We start from the raw sequence: 23,318 nt of genomic DNA on the forward strand, positions 1-23,318 counted from the left end.
TTTATCAGACCGAGAACCAAATACGAGCAACATTGTACATATATGGCAGATGACGTAAAATATGAATATTCATTTGCGCATGCGCAGATCAGTTTATTTACGTGACACGTTCAAAATGGTGAACGGACAGTATCTCGATTTGGGATCCCGCAGACGGTCTCAAAGGTGACTATTTATCTTGTTTTCAGAGGTAATGGTGAGAAATACATAGTCGCCTCTAATATCCAACAATATGGTATTACAACATGTGGCTTTTCCTTGCGAATCCAAGTGCCGTTTTGCAGAGCTACCAAGTCTCACGCATTCTGCGTGAGACTCAAGCATTTAGGGGCCGTCTCACGATCTCACGCTTGGCACCCATTTTTCTCACGCATCGGGCGAAGTTTGTAACTTGGGCCTATAATAATGAGCATAGCTCAAAAGATTGAAGTGATAGATGCAATTGAAGGTATATTTTCCTTTTGTCTTTCAAAATAAGTGAAAAATAATATTTTTTTCACTTAATAGTATGCACCTGATTGCACCATTTAGGGCCAAGAATTGAAAAAGCTCACTACCGTGGGAGGCCACAGGGGGTAAAAAACCCTCCCACACCCTCGCTCGCGCTCACATTCGCTCGCCGAGATGCCGAGTCAAGACAATCTCACTCATAAAGATTTTTTGAACTTGGCATCCCTGGTTTTGAGCGGTGAGTTGTTTACGTATCGCAGTGCACTTGAGTGTTTCCTAAAATTGCATGGGTTGCTTCGCGGCGCTGTTACTATGTTACAGCGCCCCGCGCCGGGGTTACGTACAGCCCTGTCGACTTACACTTGGGTAGAGCGACAGGGCTGTGTATAGTGTACAGCGACAGGGCTGTGTATAGTTATCCTTTCTTATGACCAAGTTCTAATCACCTCTCCAGAATTAAAACCCACTCAACCATTATTGCATACCCTATGACTTCAGTTTTCGGACCGTGGGCATTAGGGCTGAAAGGATAAGCCTATTCCTGCCCATGAGTGATCTGAGGGCCATTTCTTACCTTTTTCAGCTATTGACTCCGTTGATCGCCACGGTCGGTATTGATGGAAAACACGATAACGACTTCGTTAACGGAATTGTGGAGCTAACATGACAGTGTTTATAGTTCAAAGGATACCCAGTTGACCTTCAGAATGTCGTCCTGCGAGACCGGAAGCAGCTGTAGGCTGGTACTCCTCGTCACCGTGATATTCGCTCGAACGGCTTTTCGGATGGGCGTTATCAAAAGTGTCGGAGTTTTCCTTTCCGGCATTCAAGCTAGTTTGGGCGAGTCTGCTACAGGCATCGGGGTGGCGCTGGGTGTATTTTCTGCCTGTATTTCCTGTCCAGGTAAAGCATGTCATTAAAGGGATATTCCAATCAGTTTAGATTGCTATTTTTGCAGATATGAGCAATTAACAGCAACAATTTGTAATTAAACGATAAACCTTTGATGGAAGTGAAGATGACATTATGACAGGATCTGACACGCGGGGTACCAAATAGAAATCCGTCATTTTGTTGAATTATTTATCTATTTAATTTCTGGCGCTGTACCCTGGGTTAAAAAAAAAGATGAAAATAATTCTAGTACTGCATGGTACAAAACCTTGTAACAATGAACTTAACAGTGGAGAGCAGCATCATAACATCAGCGCTCATCAGACTTACCATGCAAGGAGATTTTTTTTTCTGAAAATAACGAAGTTGGCGAGCAATTATTTCCTGATTTTCAAGGACGTAGCGGGAGATAGTAATGGAAATGAGCTGCTTTGCGGAGATCTGCGTTGTCAGAGTGCTTCTCTAGTTACCACCGCCAAGGGAGGAGGTCAATGCGTTTTCATTACCATTTGTTTAATTGTTTGTTTGTTTGTTTGTCCGTGTGCAAAATAACTCAAAAAGTTGCGCACGGATTTTGATGAAACTTGCAGGAAAGGTTGAGAGTGACACATGGAACAGATGATTACATTTTGGTAGTGATATGGAAATTTTTATGCATTTTATGAAGGATTTTCGATATTTTGGCAAGTATGGTCAATGAACTTGGGAGTTCAAGCTGCGCATTTTGATGTTTTTATACGCGCACTAAACTAGTTTCTGCTAGGGCGAGGCGCGCCGCGAAACTGAGGGTTTATGACGTAACAAAGGCCTCTGTATTGGGAAATCGGGCGATTTTTTTCAGCAAGAATACGTATGGGTGGAAATCACTGATCTCTATGGAAGAACAAGTACATGCTTGACGGAGGTCTGCGCTCTCAGAGTGCTTTTCTAGTTATTAATGTAATTAAGGTCAAAAAACTTAAAGGGGAAATCCAGTCCAAATATACAAAGTTAGTCTGATAAAAAAGAGTAAAATCTAAGGAGTTCAACGGTAAAAATTTGACTGAAATCGGATGAAAAATAAGTAAGTTTTGACATTTTGAAGTGGATATGAATATGCAAATGACTGAGCTAACTACGTCATACCCTCACAATTTTCCTTTGATCGTGTACAAAAAAACAAACAAACAAACAAACAAACGACGAACATTCAATGTTTCTCTCATTGACGTCTGAAACTTGATGTTATTCCTGGTTGAATAACTTCAGAATAGTGATCGTTTAGATATACGAAGATTTGAGCCTCGGGCATAATTGAGTTTGAATGAAAAACTGGAAATTTCGAAATTTTATGTACAAACTATATGGTATAATGTCATAACTTCCATATTTTTCATCCGATTTCAATCAAAATTAAACCGTTGAACTCGTAATATTTTTCTCTTTCTTATATGTCTTATCCGGCAGAGTTATATTTGGATTGTATTTTCCCTTTAATAGCAGCAGGGGCGGATCCAGGAAATACTTAAGGGGGTTGGGGCTTTACAAAATTCAAGGGGTTTTGGCCCACTGTCCCCCACCTCCAATTACGTCTTTTTATTATTTTTTTTTTGTTTTAGAAAAAAGGGGGCGCCCGATGCGCCCTACCTGGATCCGCCAATGAACAGGGCGAAATTTGGCATTGGGATTATTAACGCCGACTGCGAGGTATTGACCTCCGTGATGGTACGTGTGTAGGAACACGAGGTAGCCCCATACAGCGCGGTACCCCAGGGTACTACGTGGTGCATCATGTAGTGCGCAGTTTCGCTATTCAGTTTCACAAATCAGATCTCGAATATTTGATTAAAATATGCGTCACATTTGTGTTGCTATATAATTTCTTCACTAAATTCTGAATTTTTTAGATTTCTTTTGCTTCGTTTTGCTTTGCTTTTTTGTTAAAAAGCGGTTACGCCCCAATCTCAAATCCTAATACATCTGTCTGAACATTATTCTAAAGTTATTCAGTCAGGAATAAACTCTGTTCTACATTTCATTAGCAATAGAAAAAAGGTCGATATTTGTAAAAAAAAAAACAATGGAAAATTGTTAGGTGATGACATCATCAGCTCACTCATTTGCATAAAATTGTGTCAACTGTTTAAAAAAAACTGTATTGGAGAAAATTTCGAAAAAGAAAACTTCACATGCATAACTTCGCTAGCAAGCGCGCCGGAACACGTTAGTTTGTTTGTTTGTGTTTGTTTTTGTTTTGTTTTTGTTTTTTGTTTTTTGTTGTTTTTTTTTTGGGGGGGGGCAAAATCTCGACGCGGGCACATTATGTGACGGTGTGAAATCCTCGGCGAGGGAGCGAAGCGACCGAGCAGGGGTACCACGGTAGGAAATTTTTGTAAAAACAGAGTAAAAAACAAAGCAAATCTCTATAAAATTACACATAGTGGAAAACTTTTAGTGCGAAGGACTATAATAACATACGGGGGGGGGGGTACATTTCGTCGGCGTTTTCACGAACCGACGCTATTTCGTTTTTGAGCGAAAATGCAGTTCTGAGAAAATCGCGTTTAAAGATCTCACAAGTTTTAGACAACGTTATCAATGACTTTTCCTGACTTGTGTGTGAAAATTTTGACAGGGTGATGAGAGTGGAAGTTGTTCTTCATATCCATAGTGTAATTTTAGTGTGAATTCAAAAAATCTACGAGATTTCTGTCTTCAAACTCACTGCGTCGGTTCGTAAATCCATCGTTTCTTGCGCGCACCATAGGCTATGTACTTAAGCGCGGGTCTCACGAACCGACGTAAGTTGTATTACGCCGGTTCGTGAGACCCGCGCTGTAGGGCCTGTACAATAGGTAACGTGCAATACGCGTGTATTTACGAACCGTCGCTATTTCATTTTCGTATGTGTTTACATACAAATACTATTGGGGCTATACCTGCTTATCAACAATAACCTTATTAATTGATATTAATTGTCATGTAATGATTGTTGTGATGATTACAATACATTTAGTGATAATTAAGATGATAATACAAGCCAGTTTCTCTTAATTGTTCTAAAAAGAGTGTTATTGTTTTCATCTTCATTTAGTACACGCATGTATTGTTATTATGGCTGTGGTTGATCGTTCCAAAGATATCTTTGCCCCCCCCCCCCTTTTGTGGATATATTATTTAACACTTTGGCACGTGGACATCTATCATTTGGTAATACATGTACTCGGTATACTGTGTTTCATATTTTTTTACTTTTTACTGTTTTTTTTAACTTTTTTTACTTACTTTTTTTTTTCACATTATTTTTAATTCAAATTCAGTTCACTTCTTTCATAATAATTATGAATGTTTGTTCTAAGATGAAGGATACCGCTAAATCTTGGGAAAAAGACGTGCCAGTCAGTAATAATTACTTGTATTTACTCATCTTTCATACTCATGCATGCACTCTGTTATTTCTTTCTCTGAAATAATCTATTAATTTCTTTATTTCTTATTATTCCACATATTTGTGACATTTACTTTGTCACAATTTTTATCAGTGTCATTATTGTCATTTGGCTCGCATGCGAATTCACTCATAATTCCTCATTTTCCATCTTTCTCTTTCCTGCTCAACAGATTCTATGATAGCTGCACCTGATCATATAAAAACATAAAACTCATCCTGCATGCACTCTTCGAAACTGATAAACTCCTAAAAATACATAAATATCAACACTATCAGAATTTCAAGCTTCATTTTGAATATTTAATAATGGTCATGTTTAATTATGTCTTTTGCAGCAATATATTGAAGAGGTACATTATGTAATCGAAGAAACATAGGTCCTCAATAAAATATCAAATTTGAATTATTCAGAGATGAGTAATGACAATGGGAAGGATAACAATTATGGAAGAGCTCCATAAATCAATACATATCTAATGGCAAATGGAGATGGAATCAAGATTCAAGAATATGTGTAATTCAAGTTCATTATTATGTCAGTTCTTGTGTGTTCACAAAAAGAGGAACACAGTTCGAACATGCACACCAAATCTTACATCGTACATTTACATCTATAGAGTGCGGACAGAACATATACAAGAGAAAGAATAACATTCTCAAATCAATATATCAAGCATAACTATGTATATGAACACAAAAAGATGTTGCTGCGTATGCATGAAGCTTGAGAGTGCTGCAACACCCATATGCTCAGATAAAAACTTGATGTATATCATACAAAAGAGAAGAGGTACTGCATGTACATGTAGTTACACTATTCACAGGACAGTAGAGAAAAAGCACGAGAGAGAGAAGGAAATGGGTGTCTAAAATAGGTCGATGTAAGGAGTGCCAAGCCAATTAAGTCTCTAATAGAAGTCATACATATATAAGGAAACAAATTAATCACAACATAAATGATCGTGCTCATGTTAACCAATAATTAGCATCTAAAAATGTGTGTAGAAAGCCCATAATATCAGCCTTTCGCCCCGTAGGCTTGTTACATATGAGAAAAGAGAAATTTTGGCCGACCCCCCCCCCCCTCCCTGTGAATCCTTGATCCACCAGTACTACGTTTGTCATGTATAAACACATTCTGAGAATGTGTTTTAGTACATGTACTGGCAAATTCACCAGAGGGGTGGGGAAATTCGGCCAAAATTGTGTGTGGCTAAAATAATAAAAAAGAAAGGTCATCAGCAAAACTACGGGGTGGATGCAGACGAATTTTCATGTGATGACTAAAAAAAAATGCAGCTAAAGGAAAAAAAAAAGACGGCGGAGAGGTGCCAAGGCTAATTTGACTCCCCTCCCCCCCCCCACCAAAAAACAAACAAACAAACAATCACCGCTGTTTTACAGCACCTTTAAAGGACTCTTAATTTTTTGTTTGTTAAAAACAAACGTCTCGAAGTAAAGAATTCCATATTGTGGCAAAATGCAGACCGATACAGTGTATAAAGTGTACATCCCAAGCTATTAAAGAAAAAAAAAAACAGATTATGAATATCATTTAAAGTAAGAATTTCAGTGTGTTTAATCATCTTTAGTTGAGTTGCAAATGACATGTACATATTTAATAAGAGCAGTAAATTTCGAAGCGCCCCCAAGCCCTTCTATACTTAATTATTCATGTGTAAAGGTAGCGCCAGGGCACTTCGGTGGTCTAGTGGTTATGACGCTGGTCTAGTAATCCAGAGGTCGTGGGTTCGAATCCTGCTTGGGCTGCCTGTGATTTTTTTTTTTTCACAGCAGCCTACAAACTGCACACTGCAGTTGCGTGCGTTACTACGGATGGAGACAAATGAATAATCTATTATTTTGATATACAATGTTTGACATCCTTATTGCAATCACTTTCTTTAATTGTAAATTTAGAGACATAATGATTTATTATTAAAAGAAATCATATTTCTGTATTTTGTTGTGAGTTTGCATGGGAACATACACGTATCATAATTTACAATTTTAGTTAAATAAAGAACATCTTATAACAGAACTGTCTAGTGATGGTTGAATAATTATGTCAATTTGTTATAAGTCCTATCAGTTACATGGAGTGCATGTTCCCATGTTTATAAGAATCATACGTGACACATTCAAAGTGGGTTGAAGACAACAAAATAATAAATAAAAGAATAAAGGAGAATAGAACTTAATCTGATTACAGCATCATCTAAATATTGCCAATGTGCACTTAGAAATCTATCAAGATTTATCACAAGGTTATGATTACCACACAAAACCTTCAAGATTTATTATCATGAAATACATACCAATGAACACTTAAAAAAATCTAACATTCCATATCCACATGAAGCTTTCCTTGATATAAATGTCTCTCTGTAGTGTTATTAAAGTGTAGCAAAATTGTAATTACGACATCACAGAATGGAATGCATTGTTTTCACCTTCAATCTTAGGATCTCCTTTCATGTTTCCACTTTACAATCACATTTCACTATAGATATACCGTCCTTATGTTGTCGCCCTTCATCCCAATTTCTCCCTTCTATCCTATCTGTAGATTGTCTTCTTTCCTAAGCCATTGTATTCACATTCCTTGATGATCAGCACGATGCTGTACTTTTTTCTTCTTCTCTGAAACAGTCCAGCTCTTCGCTACTGCATGGCATCAGTCATCTGAAAGAAAAGACAGAAATTAAGAACTTTCGATTAAAATCAAACATCATGATACAAGATACAACTGTCATTTTGAGAAAAAGAAATCAGCCAACTAAACTGTAGTTGAAGTTATTTTGCTCTATTTATATTAAACATAAAACAAAACGGTATACAGGATCAAAGAATGTCAAAAAAATACTGCTGTTCGTCTTTGATGCATATTCAAATTGTCTCGCCTTTTACATATTTTAATGATGCAAGATCTTATGTCTAGCACTTAGTAAGTCTCATGTAGAATTTAAATTATTATTCACATGAATAAATCTACATGTCCTTGTAAACAAGGCATTGCTTTGAAAAAGCTGAATATTACTAACTGCATTTGGGAAACAGTCTACGACAATCAAACTTGTTTATTATCAGAGACTTTAACATCTTAATTAGACCTAGACTCTACATTACCATTGTATTCACATCCGTTGGTGATGTTCACGACCCTGTACTTTTCCTTTTCTTTTCTGAGACAGTCCAGTTCTTTGCTACTACATGGCACCAGTCATCTGAAAGAAAAGAAAGAAATTAAGAACTTTTGATTAAAATCAAACATCATGGTACAAGATACAACTTTAATTTTGAGAAGAAAAAAAAAATCAGCCAACAAAACTGAAGTTGAAATTATTTTGCTCTATTTATATTAAACATAAAACAAAATGGTAGGCCTATGCAGGATCAAAGAATGTCAAAAAATGCTGCTGTTCGTATTTGATGCATATTCAAATTGTCTCGTCATTTACACATTTTACTGATGCAAGATATTATGTTTAGCACTTAGTAAGTCTCATGTAGAAATTGAATTATCATTCACATGAATATAAATCTACATGTATTTGTAAACACGGCATTGCATTGAAATAGCTGAATATAACTACATGTACTTGCATTTGGGAAACAGTCTATGACAATCAAACCTGTTTCTTATCAGAGACTGTAACATCTTAATTAGACCTAGACTCTACATTATCATTCAGCTTTTAAAGGTATTAACCATTCACCTATAAAACACTGGCATTGTCATGTGCATCATATTTCTTTGATACTGCACATATTTTCATGAAGTCTGTGCAAGAATGCAAATGAAACACGTCTGCTGTTTGGTATTTATGAAAAAAAAAAATATCACTAACCCGGAAGTCCTTGGCCTGAGGAATAACACGTGGCGAGTTAGTAGGAATTGACGTTAAAATAGAATAAGAATAGATCTACTAAATAGGCCTTTGCCTCATGAATGTCTGGTCTAATTATAGACTAAGTGAGGTCTAGACCTTTCACTTTTAAGTTACCAGTGGCACACAGAACTTATATTATAGATCTAGACTACATCTAGATCTAGACATCTAATACTATTAGATCTTGGCAACTTTTGTCTTTGTGACACGAAATTAACACGTCACGGATGATATTGTGGCGATATCCAACAGGATGACAGTACCACTATTACTGAATCAGTAAGTTGACATAGATAACTAACATCAACTTGTTAACGTACGTTAGAGATGGCACCATTATACAATAACCGGTGACACTGACACTGACAGATCTAACGACTACGTTTAGACTAACGTTAAAGAGTTAGACTCGCCATCTCAGTAAGTCGGCCAAAGACAAAGTCAATACAGGGCTAAGTCAGTGTTACTGTTATGTTAGGCCTAACAAACGTTAACGGTTGCTCGGTTAGGTTAGGTTTACTAGGACTCAAGAGTCCTGGTTAAATCAGTCGAGGGACATTTCTTAGAAGTCCTTCGATTCCAAGAATAAAAAGGGTGAAAGAACAAAGGGAAAAAAGGAAAGAAGAAAGGACAAAAGATTATGTATGGCTGCTGTGGAAATCGACAGCGCTACTGTATCACTATCAATCACGCGTAAATATGTAAACGCCATTTGGTTGGGCCGCATTCACAAGTTTTAGGGAAAAAAAGCCCCACCGCTGTGCTTCAAAGGTACTCCACTCGAACTAACGTTAGACATAATGTCACATATCTACACACAGTACGGTACTAGGGCTGAATTCACAAGTATACTAACACTGCACTGTACAGGAAAGCCACCTAACCTGTAAACTACTCGTAGTGTTTAGGTAGTATCACTAGACCACATACTGTCATAGATGACATCTACACCAACGCTGCACACTGCAAACTGGCACTGGTCCGACGGTCCCTGACCAGGAAAAATCACTGTTGGACACTGACCAGTAACTTTTTCAGGAATGGACCAGTAAAAATTGGGGGAAAAAATGGGTGGACTCTACCTACTATTACCACTAGTCTAGATGTAGATCTAGAGCTAGACTATAGACTCTGTGTTAATTTGACTTGGTCTTAGACTTCAGCTGATCTTAGTTTTAGTAACTGGTATTACAAGTAAAGTCTTAACTTAGACTTAATAGTTAAACTTGAAAGTTAAAGTCTAACATGTCTAACTTTATTCTTTACTCTTCCTTTGAGTTTTACTTTTAGACTTTTTACTTTTTGTTTAGTTTAGTAGGCCTACTTAGTCAATCTCATGATTTCATTTTCAACTCAAGTCAAGGCATAGCCATGAGTGTCTTCGAGACTTCGACATCTTGCATGTCTTGCACACAGACGTTACGACTACAGTACTCAGTAGTCTCAGAAGTAACGACATAAGTTGAAAAGAAACTATAAATAATATGATTTGGGATCTAATTTGAAATTGGATGGCGTTTACAGACTAGGCTTCATAAGCATCACGCGATTGAATACATGGGACTACACTCTACCGCAATTAATGGTTATGGTAGTCCAACTGAAACTGTTATTTTGAGCATGATTTTAATAGGATTATAGCTTACCATTCACTTCACTCGTGGACAGTGGGCTGGCTTAGGTCGTCATTCATCTTTCAGAAGGTTTGGTTCTCACTCTGAGATCTGGATTAGGGCCAAAACCTAATTCTAGGCCAGTAAGTTGAACAAAGCTCAAAATAATGTAACTGCGACGGTTCGTAAAACCCGCATTGCTCTTCACCCTAGCAATTCGGGTTTCACGAACCGGCGTATCTTTCCTGCGTCGGTTCGTGAAACCCCTTTTTCTCAATTTCTCGATATTTCGAGTACCGTCGTTTTTTTCTTTCTTTGATAAAATTAAGACTAATTAATTTTGTGATCTAAAATTTGGGGATTTGGTAGAGTTTTGAAAGCACTTTCATTTGGTACCAATATCTCGATTTTGAAGATTTTGACCAAAATCGAAATAGCGTCGGTTCGTGAAAACACCGACGATTTATGTGACTGTGTAAGGTCCTCGGCGAGGGAGCGAAGTGACCGAGCGGGGGGAGGGTGTGGGAGGGAGGATACCCCCGTCCCACGGTAAGGACTTTTTGTAAAAACAGAGTACAAAAGTCGCGTTTAGAGAGCATTTGAAAGCAAATTTCTAGGAAATTAAACATAGTGAAAAAAATAGTGCGAAGGATTATGATTATAACATACGGGGGGTACATTTATGTGACGGTGTGAGATCCTCGGCGAGGGAGCGAAGTGACCGAGCTGGGGGAGGGTGTGGGAGGGGGGATACCCCCGTCCCACGGTAAGGACTTTTTGTAAAAACAGAGTACAAAAGTCGCGTTTATAGAGGATTTGAAAGCAAATTTCTAGGAAATTAAACATAGTGAAAATATTAGTGCGAAGGATTATGATTATAACATACGGGGGGTACATTTATGTGACGGTGTGAGATCCTCGGCGAGGGAGCGAAGTGACCGAGCTGGGGGAGGGTGTGGGAGGGGGGATACCCCGTCCCACGGTAAGGACTTTTTGTAAAAACAGAGTACAAAAGTCGCGTTTAGAGAGCATTTGAAAGCAAATTTCTAGGAAATTAAACATAGTGAAAAAAAATAGTGCGAAGGATTATGATTATAACATACGGGGGGTACATTTATGTGACGGTGTGAGATCCTCGGCGAGGGAGCGAAGTGACCGAGCTAGGGGAGGGTACAAAAGTCGCGTTTATTGAGCATTTAAAAGCAAATTTCTAACGAATTAAACATGGCGAAAAAAAAAATTAGTGTGAAGGACTACGGTTATAACATACGGGGGTACATTTTGTGACGGTGTGAGATCCTCGGCGAGGGAGTGAAGCGACCGAGGGTGTGGGACATTTTAATTTAAATTTCTAGGGAATTAAACGTAGTAAAACAAAAATCACTTCGAAGGACTATCATCATAACTTATGAAAACTGTTCATTTTACTATATGTACGTGCAGAGCGAGCGAGCCACTTTCACTTTGCCATTCGTCTGAAATGTATTCATTAAAAGCTCAAACGTGATCGCATTGTTTGAGCGATAAAAATTATTCTCAGGCTTATATTGCCAAAAAGCATAGAAGAAAGGGAAAATGTAAGGTTTTCTAAAGGTATGTTTGAGGGGGCACAATCGAGGACGCGAGGGTACCATGTATCTATACACTAAATTTACTCATAAGTAAATATTTGTGTCTAGATATTATAATGTATCAATAATGAATTATTAACGGGGTGAAAATTTTGCATTTTCAGTTATGAAATTGACAACCTTTAGACAAGAAAAGTGCCTTTATTGTTCATTTTGGTCTTTAAATAATTGATTAATTATTTGTTACAGGGGGCACTTGGGGCAAAACGAGTTTTTGCCCCCCCCCCCCCAAAAAAAAAAAAAAAAAAAAATATATATATATATATATATATATATTATTGTTATTATTATTTTTTTTTTTGGGGGGGGGGGGGGGGGGCAAGTGCCCCCGCTTCCGGCACCCTTGTTCGCTAGTACACTGGTTGTAATTATTCAAACAGTTGTCAGTTTTCTATTCGTGTACAAAATATTCCCCAGGAGCATTTGTGCCTTTGATGATCGATGTTCGATGCCGCCGTCTTGCTGAGCAATCTGGAGATTCATTTTGAACGTTAATATAGGCTAATGTTGGCTATTCTTTGCTTATCTATTTATTGAATGAAATGAAATCTCTCTTAATAATAAAGCATGTAAAACAAAGTCAATCCCGTCCAGAAATTTGTGCAAAAGTTTAAATTAGAGCTGTATCATGAGAAAGTGTTTACAACTGTACTATCCTGGAAAGCCGGTTTTATCACTTTTCCACTTAATTTCCGCAAATAAAACTGATATGGAATAAACTTCAAGTATAATTCTTTATTGATAGATATATCAGATTAGTGACCGGGCATGCCCAGTCGAGTAATTTCCATTTTTATTTCAGCAATTTTTATTCGCGCATCCCCGTGTCTGGACTTTTATATCACATACCTTTAATAAGAAGGGATAGTGAAAAGTAATTACCATCACAAAGACGTATCTTCCGTGTAGAAAGTGGCTGGAGATTATGCAATGAAACACAAGTCAATTGTCTTCCTATCTCGGCAGCAGATCCAGTTTGGCACATTATGCTTAAAATATTTTTGAGCGGCGGCATCGAACATCTAGCCAAGGAAATAAAATAAGACAGTTGTGACTCCATTCTCTTGAACCTCCTTGGCTAGCACCTATCCGCCGCTTCAATGTGTTATTCCCCAGCACCTCTTCTAGGGTATTTCTACAGCTTCCTGCCTTCCTCCTTACGCCGCATGATGCTCATTGGCGGACCGTTTCTATCTTCACTCGGGTTCATCTTGGCTAGCTTTGCCGTCGACTACATGCAATTTGCCACTTGCCTGGCGCTCTCAGGTAAATTATGGAAATACTTTACGGGCCTGGGACTGTGATTATGAAAGTTAAGTTTTATTCTCTTTTTTCGCTTGGTCTCAGTGTAAAGCTGAACTAAATAAAACTTGCTCGCTGGGATAGTGGCAACACGTTTTGAAAATAGTGATAGTTAGCACATTTAGAGCAATTAAAGTGTACCTATACCACGTCCTTGCCCAGGAAATCAAATTTGTGTATACAGCTAGAATACACCCACACACCAAAATAACGCCAACAACCATGATTCACCTGTGAAAGCTCCTGAAAGTATACATATTTCGACAAATGAGGTCATATCTCTGTACCAATTTGTCGTATGCGCCGGTACTGATGTGTGCGCGTGCTAGCTGTAAGATTTTACGAATAATATCAAGATTTCATGTCGACCAGTAATATTAGGGAGCTTTAGATTTTAGACGCGCGGACGTTCAAAGGGAAAAAAAACATGTTCTGAGCGTGCGCAGAAGCGCGGGTCAATTTTACGCACGCTTCTGCACACGGTCAGAACATTTTTTTTTTTCCCTGTGAACGTCCGCGCGTCTAAAATCTAAAGCTCCCTATTAGCTGATTGCACGCTCGCATTGCATTTCACTAGGATATCGTTCGTTCAAGACGTATTTTGGGGAAAAATATATAATAGCGCGATAGCTCGATTGAAAGAATCGGGTGATCGGCTAGTCTATATCAAGTCGTTTTTGTCTTCATCTTCAAAATATACATCAGAAACCCACTAGCTAGATAAAAATCTGAGCGGCAAATGATTTTGATATTTTGCAGAGGGCATGTCTCAAGTATTTTTTTTTATACAAAAAATAGTAGTACGGCAAACATAATACTCAGGGTATTGGTACACTTTAAGCGTTAAAAAAGCTAACGGATAATGCAAATGATTCAGGCCGAGAATTGTCTCACACCTCCCAAAATACACTTAACATGACAAAAAGCAATTTTTTGCCCTTATTGTTCCTCTTCACGGTTCCTCTCTAGGAGACGAAAAACTAAATGTATGTACTGCAACCGATTGACAAATTTCCCTACATCGATGAGAATATGATGTAGGCCTACACTTATTTACGTCGATGTAGGGCAATTTGTTTAGCAGTTGCAATAGAAACAACTCGACGTAAGAATTTCATAAATTTTAATGAATGCATGTATTGAAGAGATTATCACTTCTCTTTGTAGATGATATTACACAATCATAATCATTAATAGCAATGCTTCGCAATGATTTTCAACGATAAGTTTTGTTTGTTGACGAGTACACTCTTAAGTACTAACGTTTTTATTTATCCTTCGGCTTGAATACCTTACAGGATGTTGTGAAGAAATGTCATAATGTACACCTTTACTTTCGTAAATGGAGACTGGGTAATTTCTTCCAGATCGTGTCTCAGATTTTCGGTTCTTCGGTCATTTTGGCTGAACCAACGATAATCAGCCGTAGCTTGCCACAGCCAATTTAAAAAAAAAAAAATGTTGAGAAGACTGGTGATGAGTCGAAGGAGATTCCACCTCCCACAGTAATGAGCTTTTAAAGCACTTTAAAGTTGCAAATCGTGCTATCTGGTGCATACCAGATAATGATATTATGACTATCATGATCTTAGAAAGACAAAAAACAAGAGGGTACTGTACAACTGCGTTACTTGTTGCCGTCGTAAAGCCATGTTTTGGAATGTGTGTGTGTGTGTGTGTGTGTGTGTGTGTGTTATTTGGGATGGGGAGGGAGTGGGAGGGAGTTATGAGGCAATTTCCCTGCTGGAAATAACACAGTGTCCCACAGTGTGTTTTAACAGTGTGAACACAATATGAGTCATATATTCACAGTGTGAAACAAAGTGTTACTATATGAACACTGTGTGAAAACCACACCATAGCGTGAAATCATCTTCACACCTTTAAATTCGAGCTTTCTCACCTAGACGACTATGTGAATACACTGTGAACACACTGTTGGACACTGTGTTCTTTCCAGCAGGGTTGTTAGGCGTGGGAGGCCTAGATTTCCAGCCTAATACATCAGACTTCGTGCGTCAGTAAACCTCTTAATATTTGGTGACCTCCCTCAATATTGGTGTAATCGATGATTTCATTTTTCTAGTCTGTATGTACCCCAAACGTAATTATGGTCTACATGATACAATAACCAACGGAACTTTGCTTTCTTTTTTGCTTTGTTTTTTTTTTTTCAATCCTATTTCCAGGAGTCGGCTTTTCCTTCATGGTGATGTGCGTACTACTAGAACTCAGCGAGCAGGCTGGAACACACTTCGGCTTCTATCTCAGCATTGGAACGACGGGCTTCGCGGTAGGAATGTCCGTTATTCCCCTACTTGGAGAGTTCTTGATGAACGTTTACGGCTGGAGAGGCGCCATGTTGATCCTGGGCGGACTCATGGGGAATATCATACCATTAACCGCGGCGATTCGTCCTAAGGTGCCCGCATCCTCTCAAAGTGAGGCAACGAAGGAGGAGAATGGGACAGACGAGGAGACAATTCCTCTGTCTGGAGATGTTTCGAAGTCAAACAATGAGAAAGAGGAAATATTTGCAAATGATGACGCACTGTGTAAATCAAACTGCGGGAAATCTGAAGGTTCCTACAAAGCTTCTTCAATGCAAAATCCACACACATCAGATGAAACTGTAATACCTTGTGAACACTCTGATTACACATCAGATGAAAGGCGAGGAAGTTTATCAGGCTCTCGTGCAAACAAGCTTCAACCGAGAAACGGCAATCCCCGACAGACTGAAAGCACTTGGGCAATGGTCACAAACGCTCTAAGAAATTCAGAGTTTTACAAGAATCCATCATTGACTTTATTTCTAGCGGCGGTAGGATCATATGGCATGGCTCATGGTGCCTGGCATCACTGGCGTAGCCAGGGGGGGGGGGGGGGCGATGGGGGCGGTCGCCCCCCCTAAGATTTGGACCGGGGATTTGGGAGGCGGAAAAAAAAATGCGTGTATACTGTATGCACATGAAGCGGGTCTCCTTTGCAACCCTTCATCAAATAAGATATTTTTTTTTAAATATTTCACTCAAAGTGTGCACCAGATCGTTGAATTTCAATTCAAAATATGCAAAATCTCTCGTGCTTGGGAGGGGTGTCCCCCTCCCAAACCCTCCCCCTCTGTACCTCTTTCCCTAGCTAAGTACACTTTTTAGATTTACAAAATATTATGAATAATTCTGAGTGCACAAGACTTATCACTTATATTCCGAAAACTCAAGGTTCCCTCATGTATAAGGGTAATTTCCCCTTTTAATCGACCCTTTCCTCCCTCAGCCCCCCCCCCATTCTTTTTTTTTTTTTTTTTGGTGATTTCCCAAAGGTTGATTCCATCAAATATGCGTATACGATAGATATCTCAATTTCAACCTTACAAAGGCAAAAGCTCCATCGGAAGGGAAGGGTGGAGATAACACTCGCCAACGCCTTCTCCCTGCTTGCCCGCCCCCCCCCCCCCCCGCCATGCATAGAAGTAGACTGTGGCTATATACCGATCGCTTTATTTCAATTCTAAAAACGCAAAAGCTCCGCGTGCGGGAGGGGGAATCCCCCTTCCCCTAAGCTCTACCTCACTAGACTTTATACATACACACAGATGGTGCACTTTCGGAATAAGAGCTAAATTCCGTGATTTTAACACTTCGATGAAAAAGTATTCCACCAAAACTTTGCACCAGATCGCTGAATTTCAGGTCTGAAAACGCAAAATCACCTTCGTGTGGCAGGGTATATGCCCCTATCTACACCCTCGTGTGTATGCTTTTTCTGCTTGATTGCTGAACAGACAGCGTTCATGATATTCAGTGTAAGAATTAATACAAGAAGACTAGTGTATTTAAATTATACCATTTTATAGGCAAATTCTTCAATAATAATCTACACTAAAATATACTGCAACCATAAACAAGTGGGACTGTTTCAACTCGTTAAAACACGCAAAAACATGCATCAAATTGCACCATTTGCAACGTCAAAATGCAAAAAGTTCTCACCGTGGGAGGGGGACACCCCCCTCCCACACCCTCCCCTCCCCCCTCGCTAGCTCCACTTGCTCGGGTTCAGTCGCGTTCATGATATTCAGTGAAAAGAATTAATACAAGAAGTGCATTTAGATTACGCCATTTTAAAGGCAAATTGTTCCATGATAATCTACACTAAAATGTACTGCTACCTTAAACAAGTGGGACTGTTTCACGTCGATAAAACGCGCAAAAACATGCATCAAAATGCACCATTTGCAATATCAAAATGCAAAAAGTTCTTACCGTGGGAGGGGGGACACCCCCCTCCCACACCCTCCCCGCCCCCCTCGCTCGCTCCGCTCGCCCAGGTTCAGTCGCGTTCATGATATTCAGTGAAAAGATGATACAAGAAGTGTGTTTAAATTACACCATTTTATAGGCAAATTCTTCCATAATAATCTACACTAAAATATACTGCTATGTACCTTAAACAAGTGGGACTGTTTCACGTCGATAAAACGCGTAAAAACATGCATCAAATTGCACCATTTGCAACATCAAAATGCAAAAAGTTCTTCCCGTGGGAGGGGGGACATCCCCCCTCCCACACCCTCCCCTATACCCCCTCGCTCGCTCCGCTCGCTCGGGTTCAGTCGCGTTCATGATATTCAGTGAAAAGAATTAATACAAGAAGTGCATTTAGATTACACCATTTTAAAGGCAAATTGTTCCATAATAATCTACACTAAAATATACTGCTACCTTAAACAAGTGGGACTGTTTCACGTCGATAAAACGCGCAAAAAACATGCATCAAATTGCACCATTTACAACATCAAAATGCAAAAAGTTCTTACCGTGGGAGGGGGACACCCCCTCCCACACCCTCCCCTCCCCCTCGCTCGCTCCGCTCGCGAGGGTTCAGTTGCCTTCATGATATTCAATGAAAAGAATTAATACAAGAAGTGTGTTTAAATTACACCATTTTATAGGCAAATTCTTCAATAATAGTCTACACTAAAATATACTGCTATATACCTTAAACAAGTGGGACTGTTTCACGTCGATAAAACGCGCAAAAACATGCATCAAATTGCACCATTTGCAACATCAAAATGCAAAAAGTTCTTCCCGTGGGAGGGGGGACACCCCCTCCCACACCCTCCCCTACCCCCTCGCTCGCTCCGCTCGCTCGGGTTCCGTCGCGTTCATGATATTCAGTGAAAAGAATTAAGACAAGAAGTGTATCTAAATTATACCATTTTATAGGCAAATTGTTCAATAATAATCTACATCAAAATAAACTGCTACCATAAACAAGTGGGAGTGTTTCACGTCGATAAAACGCGCAAAAACATGCATCAAATTGCACCATTTACAACATCAAAATGCAAAAAGTTCTTACCGTGGGAGGGGGGAAACCCCCCTCCCACACCCTCCCCCCCTCGCTCGCTCCGCTCGCTCGGGCTCAGTCGCTTCGCTCCCTCGCAGATTAACCGCCCCCCCTAAGATGAAATCCTGGCTACGCCGTTGCCTGGCATGCCTTCCTTCTACCTCGTGCAGTTGAAAGTGGTATGACAATTTATTTTGCAATCCTGGTAACTGTCTGCGTTGCCGTTGCGAACATTACCGGTCGCATTGTCATAGCAGTCCTCACGGAGAAAACTTCCAGACTTCATGAAATCCACATGTCTCTTACCTTGCTTGACGCTCTCACAGTACTTTGTGACGTCCTCATCTTTAGGTCGGCTGCCATTTACGTAACATCAATCTTGTCTTCCTTCACCATGGCCGGTCGCGGAGTGATGACGGCCGTCATGATCCGTCAGCTGGCATCACCTGACTGTCGCTTTGTCGCTTTGGGCTTCGGGGAGTTTCAGTTTGGGGTAGGGGGGTTTGTCGGCACCTACGTTGCAGGTAATATTCATAATATTCATTATTACTCATTGTCTTCACATTGCAGGATATTTTCACACTTTGTTTTCAAGGGATGGTATAGTTTTGGTTTGGATTGAGGCTCAAAATTTGAGTTTTTGAGGAATTCTAAGTTGATCTGATGAAAATACATATTCGCAGGAATGCCGATATGCATGTAACACTTTTCTTTGACAGAGTATCTATACGCAATTTACCACACACAATTATGATCACAAACATACACCCATATTCACATATACATCGCTTATACACCCGTATACATGCTGGTGTGAATGCCCATGTGAGTGCATATACAACTGTAGTTAAGTATAGGAAGATTGCATAAAATTCACCAGCATTATGAATAAGAAACATTTCCCTCGCATAAAGAGAATAATGTTGAGCAATATGGAAATAAAATTTAATGTATCAGTATTTAGTGTATCTGTCGCATCTATCGTCGTATCTATCTATCTACCTGTCGTATCTATCTCTATTTCATTAAACATACTAGCTTGAGCTAATCCAATTTACACAACGTACCCGTATGCATTGGCGTTGCCGCGTAATATGCTCGCCGTTGCTCAAATGATTGCCATTCATCTTCTGTATGATCTCCTTTTTCATCTTCCTATATGTTCTCTATACATCTTAACTAACAGTTATTATCTTAAACAGCATATGATGATGACAATACAACAAACAAACCTCCATTATTTCTTCATGAACATGGAATTCTAATTCCCTGGCGGCATGGCAGTTGAACATAATAATGGATGGAATTTGCAGGGAATATCTGGCGGAAACGTGTACGATTGATGCATTGACTCATTTTGATATGGCCGCTTTTATAAAGTAATTGTTTCACACTTCCAGCAATAACTCTGCTCTATAATCCATTACCTCATACATTTGGTGTATCGAAAATAATCTATTAACGGGCAGATGAAATTGGAAGCTGTGTCGTTCTTTCAACATTGCCCTCTAATTTATCATCTTTTTTTTCAAACCGTACAGGGTTTGCAGCCGATAGGTTCGGTGGTTTCAACTCGTCCTACGTGGTGGTCGTCGGTTGCGAGGTCTTGGTCTTCTTCCTAGTCCTGTTCTCACGATTTAAGTTGAATTAAAGTAAGGTACCATGACGATATGCAAAGCCGTAATAGTAGGTGTAATGAAAAATTTGGGGTTTGTAATATTTATTCTGTAAGTTATAGATGCATGTCGCCCACCATGCCAAATTAGTAAGATCCAACTGACTTTGCGAAACTTTTGTATGAGATTGACGTAAATTCCTGCTTTTTTATCATATGTCATCTCATTTTAAATATGCCTAAATCAAGCGTAAATCCTAAGGATAACTCTTTTAAAAACCCACGCATTTGTTGCCAAGTTTCTACGTGCAACCAGTGATTGTCCTATTATGCACAAAATATTCAAACATCCGCTTCTCCGCTAATCAGCGTAGTTACAAAAGATTATATCACTACACTACACAGCCATGTATTCTTCTATTTGACATCAGTGTTCATTTGCCATTTTTTCAGGTTCTTACGTTTAAGTCACGTTGGAATTAAGCCATCATGTAAAAATCAGACGTTTATGAATGTATCTAATAAAAAGATATTGTCATTATTGAAGATCAATAATTCACCACAGGATTTTTTTTGGAATAAAATTAAGAAACTTCTTTTAAATAGGTTCAAAAGAAGTATGAAGTAAGTTTTCATCAACAACAAAAAAAAAATACACGAGGAATAGAATTAAAAACCTATGATGAACCAAAAGATCTATTTAAGCTTCGTCACAAAGAAATCATTTATATGTTAAAAATATCTTAACCTGAATCTTAACCCGTTTCTGAAGGAAGAAAAAAAAAACATCGTTCTTACATAATCATGAAGATTCGACAGGCTATAGGAAGAAATATTCCTCTCATAAAGTTGATGAAATAAGATATATATACATATATGTAGACATATAAAATCTGCTTGAAGAAATCATTAAAAACATCTTGAATGAATGTAATAAACACAAAGTAATTCATTCTGAAAGTGAAATGCCACCAACAATCAAGGAATTGCAAATTTATGTCATGATTCTTTTTTCAAGGGATGGTAGAGTTCGGTTGAGATAGGGTTGGAGGTTCCCAACATTATTTTTAATATTTTTTTTTTTTTATATATTGAGAGAAATCTTATGACATATAAAAGAGCTTAAAATTCAAAGAGGATTTCAAAGTTGATTTGATGAAAATTGATTTTGAAATGCATGAGATATCTAAATCAAAGCAATCCTAATAAAAGGTGGGGCGCGCCTTTTATTGGGATCGCTTTGTTTTCGTTTTTTCATATCTCACCCATTACAAAACCGATTTTCTAAACTTTGAAATCCTCTCAGAATTGTAGACTTCTTAACATTTCATAAAGTGATTTCTATATATATCTGGCAAAACTTTAAACGCTGAATTCTCACCTCAAACAATACTACACCATCCCTTTGATATTGGTACAAAACAGCAAAATTTGTAGCATACATAGGAATCATTCATTTGAAGATTATTTGATGATGCCAAATAACAATACATGTATCATGTTTCCAAAGCTAGTAACAAATAATTGAGTGATAACTCAAGTTCACGATATGGAAAATAAAACTAGTTCATGTTTTGATGATGGAAGTATTAAGGTAGTAAAGTATGTAATTCCTTTTATATGTGATCCTTTATGTATTATTCCTCAGAGATGTTTAAGTATTAGTACCCTCCTTTAGAAAATTAGCATTGCTCCAGTTAAAAAATGAAAATAAACTGATTTTAACAGTTATCGTACAATTTCAATACAGTCAATTTGTTTGAAAGAGAAAAAGAAATGATGGAATTTCACATAAATGTGACATGTTGAATACGCCTTGAAATGGAAATAAAATGAATCTTCATCATTTTATGCGATTAATTATTGTGTTTTGTACTTGTTTTCCTTGAATTTGTGTAGTGCCACGATATCTGATATAGAAACATTAGGATGTTCTGCAAGTCTATCAAAATAATTTTACTGTTGGCAGGAAAGATGACATGAAGACAACGAACTATGAAGCAGCAAGATAACTAATAGGACTTTTTATTTGTCACAAATACTTACAATTTGTGGTTCTTCAGCTGCCTGGGATTGTGTCCGAGTGCCGAGTAAGGAAGCCTATAGGAAATCATTAAGCCATAATCTGAAAATGGAATAAGGTACGTCAGTATGCACCATCTTTTTTTTTCGGGGGGGGGGGGGATTAACGAACCTTCAAAATGACGAACACCACAAAAAGAAAAGACAAAAAAGATAAATTACAGCGTCCAAACCAAACTACGTCCATTGCCCTTCACGTCTATTGCTCACGTCATATATGTATGTATATATATAATATAATATATATATATATATATATATATATATATATGATAAACTTTATTATGTCTTGATTTATATGAACAGTTTAAATGCAAAAGTAAATAAACGTCTTTTGCAAAGTGGTTGTATTTATGGTAGTCATAACGCAGGAAGAAGAATTAAAGTTTTCAGTGATACTGCTCTCGCTATATAACAAGAAAATTTTTCTTACGTATAATGTTGTATATGTTATTACCGTGCATCACAAAACCAAGAAAAAGTCGCACAACTTGATTTTACGTAAGGACACACACACACGCAAATGGTGTAATGCGTCAACCTAGTCAATATCGAAGTTTTATATTCCGAAGTCATATTTTCTGAAAGAGCTATTCTTCTAATTAATTGAAAGTTTGGAATCATATAAAAAATGGAAAAATGTATTTCAGCGGTTTTTCTAAAACACCTTTTTTTAGATTATAGTGTCATGAGTACGTCTTAGAGGCCCCTCTTCATTTCTTAAAAATCCGTTACACACTCTTAATTCACTTTCAGGTCTAATAACTTTTGAAAGGATAGCACCACTGCTTTGAAAGGTAGTATTAGTCATGGACCATGTGGACAGAAGGTTATTATAGAGCATGCTCAATTTCAGTTTAATCTTATAATCTCTTGACTGTTGTTGCTGTGATGGTTTGCATCCTGTTTCTTGTCCCATTCGTTGCACAACTAGCATGACTTGGTAAGATCAAGGACCTACCAAGTACCTCCTTGGTAAGATTAAAACCTTGAATAGATACTCTTTTCTCAGTCCACACTTTTCCAGAGAGTGTGCTTTCTTTCCAATAT

At 38.3% G+C, this 23,318-nt stretch overlaps 1 protein-coding gene across 1 annotated transcript; it reads left to right on the plus strand.

The window, feature by feature from the left end:
* Positions 1-1,157: 1,157 nt before the first annotated feature.
* On the plus strand, positions 1,158-20,222 carry LOC139726201 (monocarboxylate transporter 4-like). Its single transcript, XM_071637270.1, has 5 exons — positions 1,158-1,353; positions 13,040-13,177; positions 15,403-15,654; positions 18,898-19,095; positions 20,113-20,222. The coding sequence occupies exons 1-5, from the start codon at positions 1,158-1,160 to the stop codon at positions 20,220-20,222; spliced, it is 894 nt and encodes a 297-aa protein (XP_071493371.1).
* The last annotated feature ends 3,096 nt before the right edge of the window (positions 20,223-23,318 follow it).

The sequence above is a fragment of the Diadema antillarum genome, unplaced genomic scaffold (assembly GCF_040938485.1).
Source record: "Diadema antillarum isolate AM-2024a unplaced genomic scaffold, OU_Dant_1.0 seq00000081_RagTag, whole genome shotgun sequence".
Classification (NCBI taxonomy): Eukaryota; Metazoa; Echinodermata; class Echinoidea; order Diadematoida; family Diadematidae; genus Diadema; species Diadema antillarum.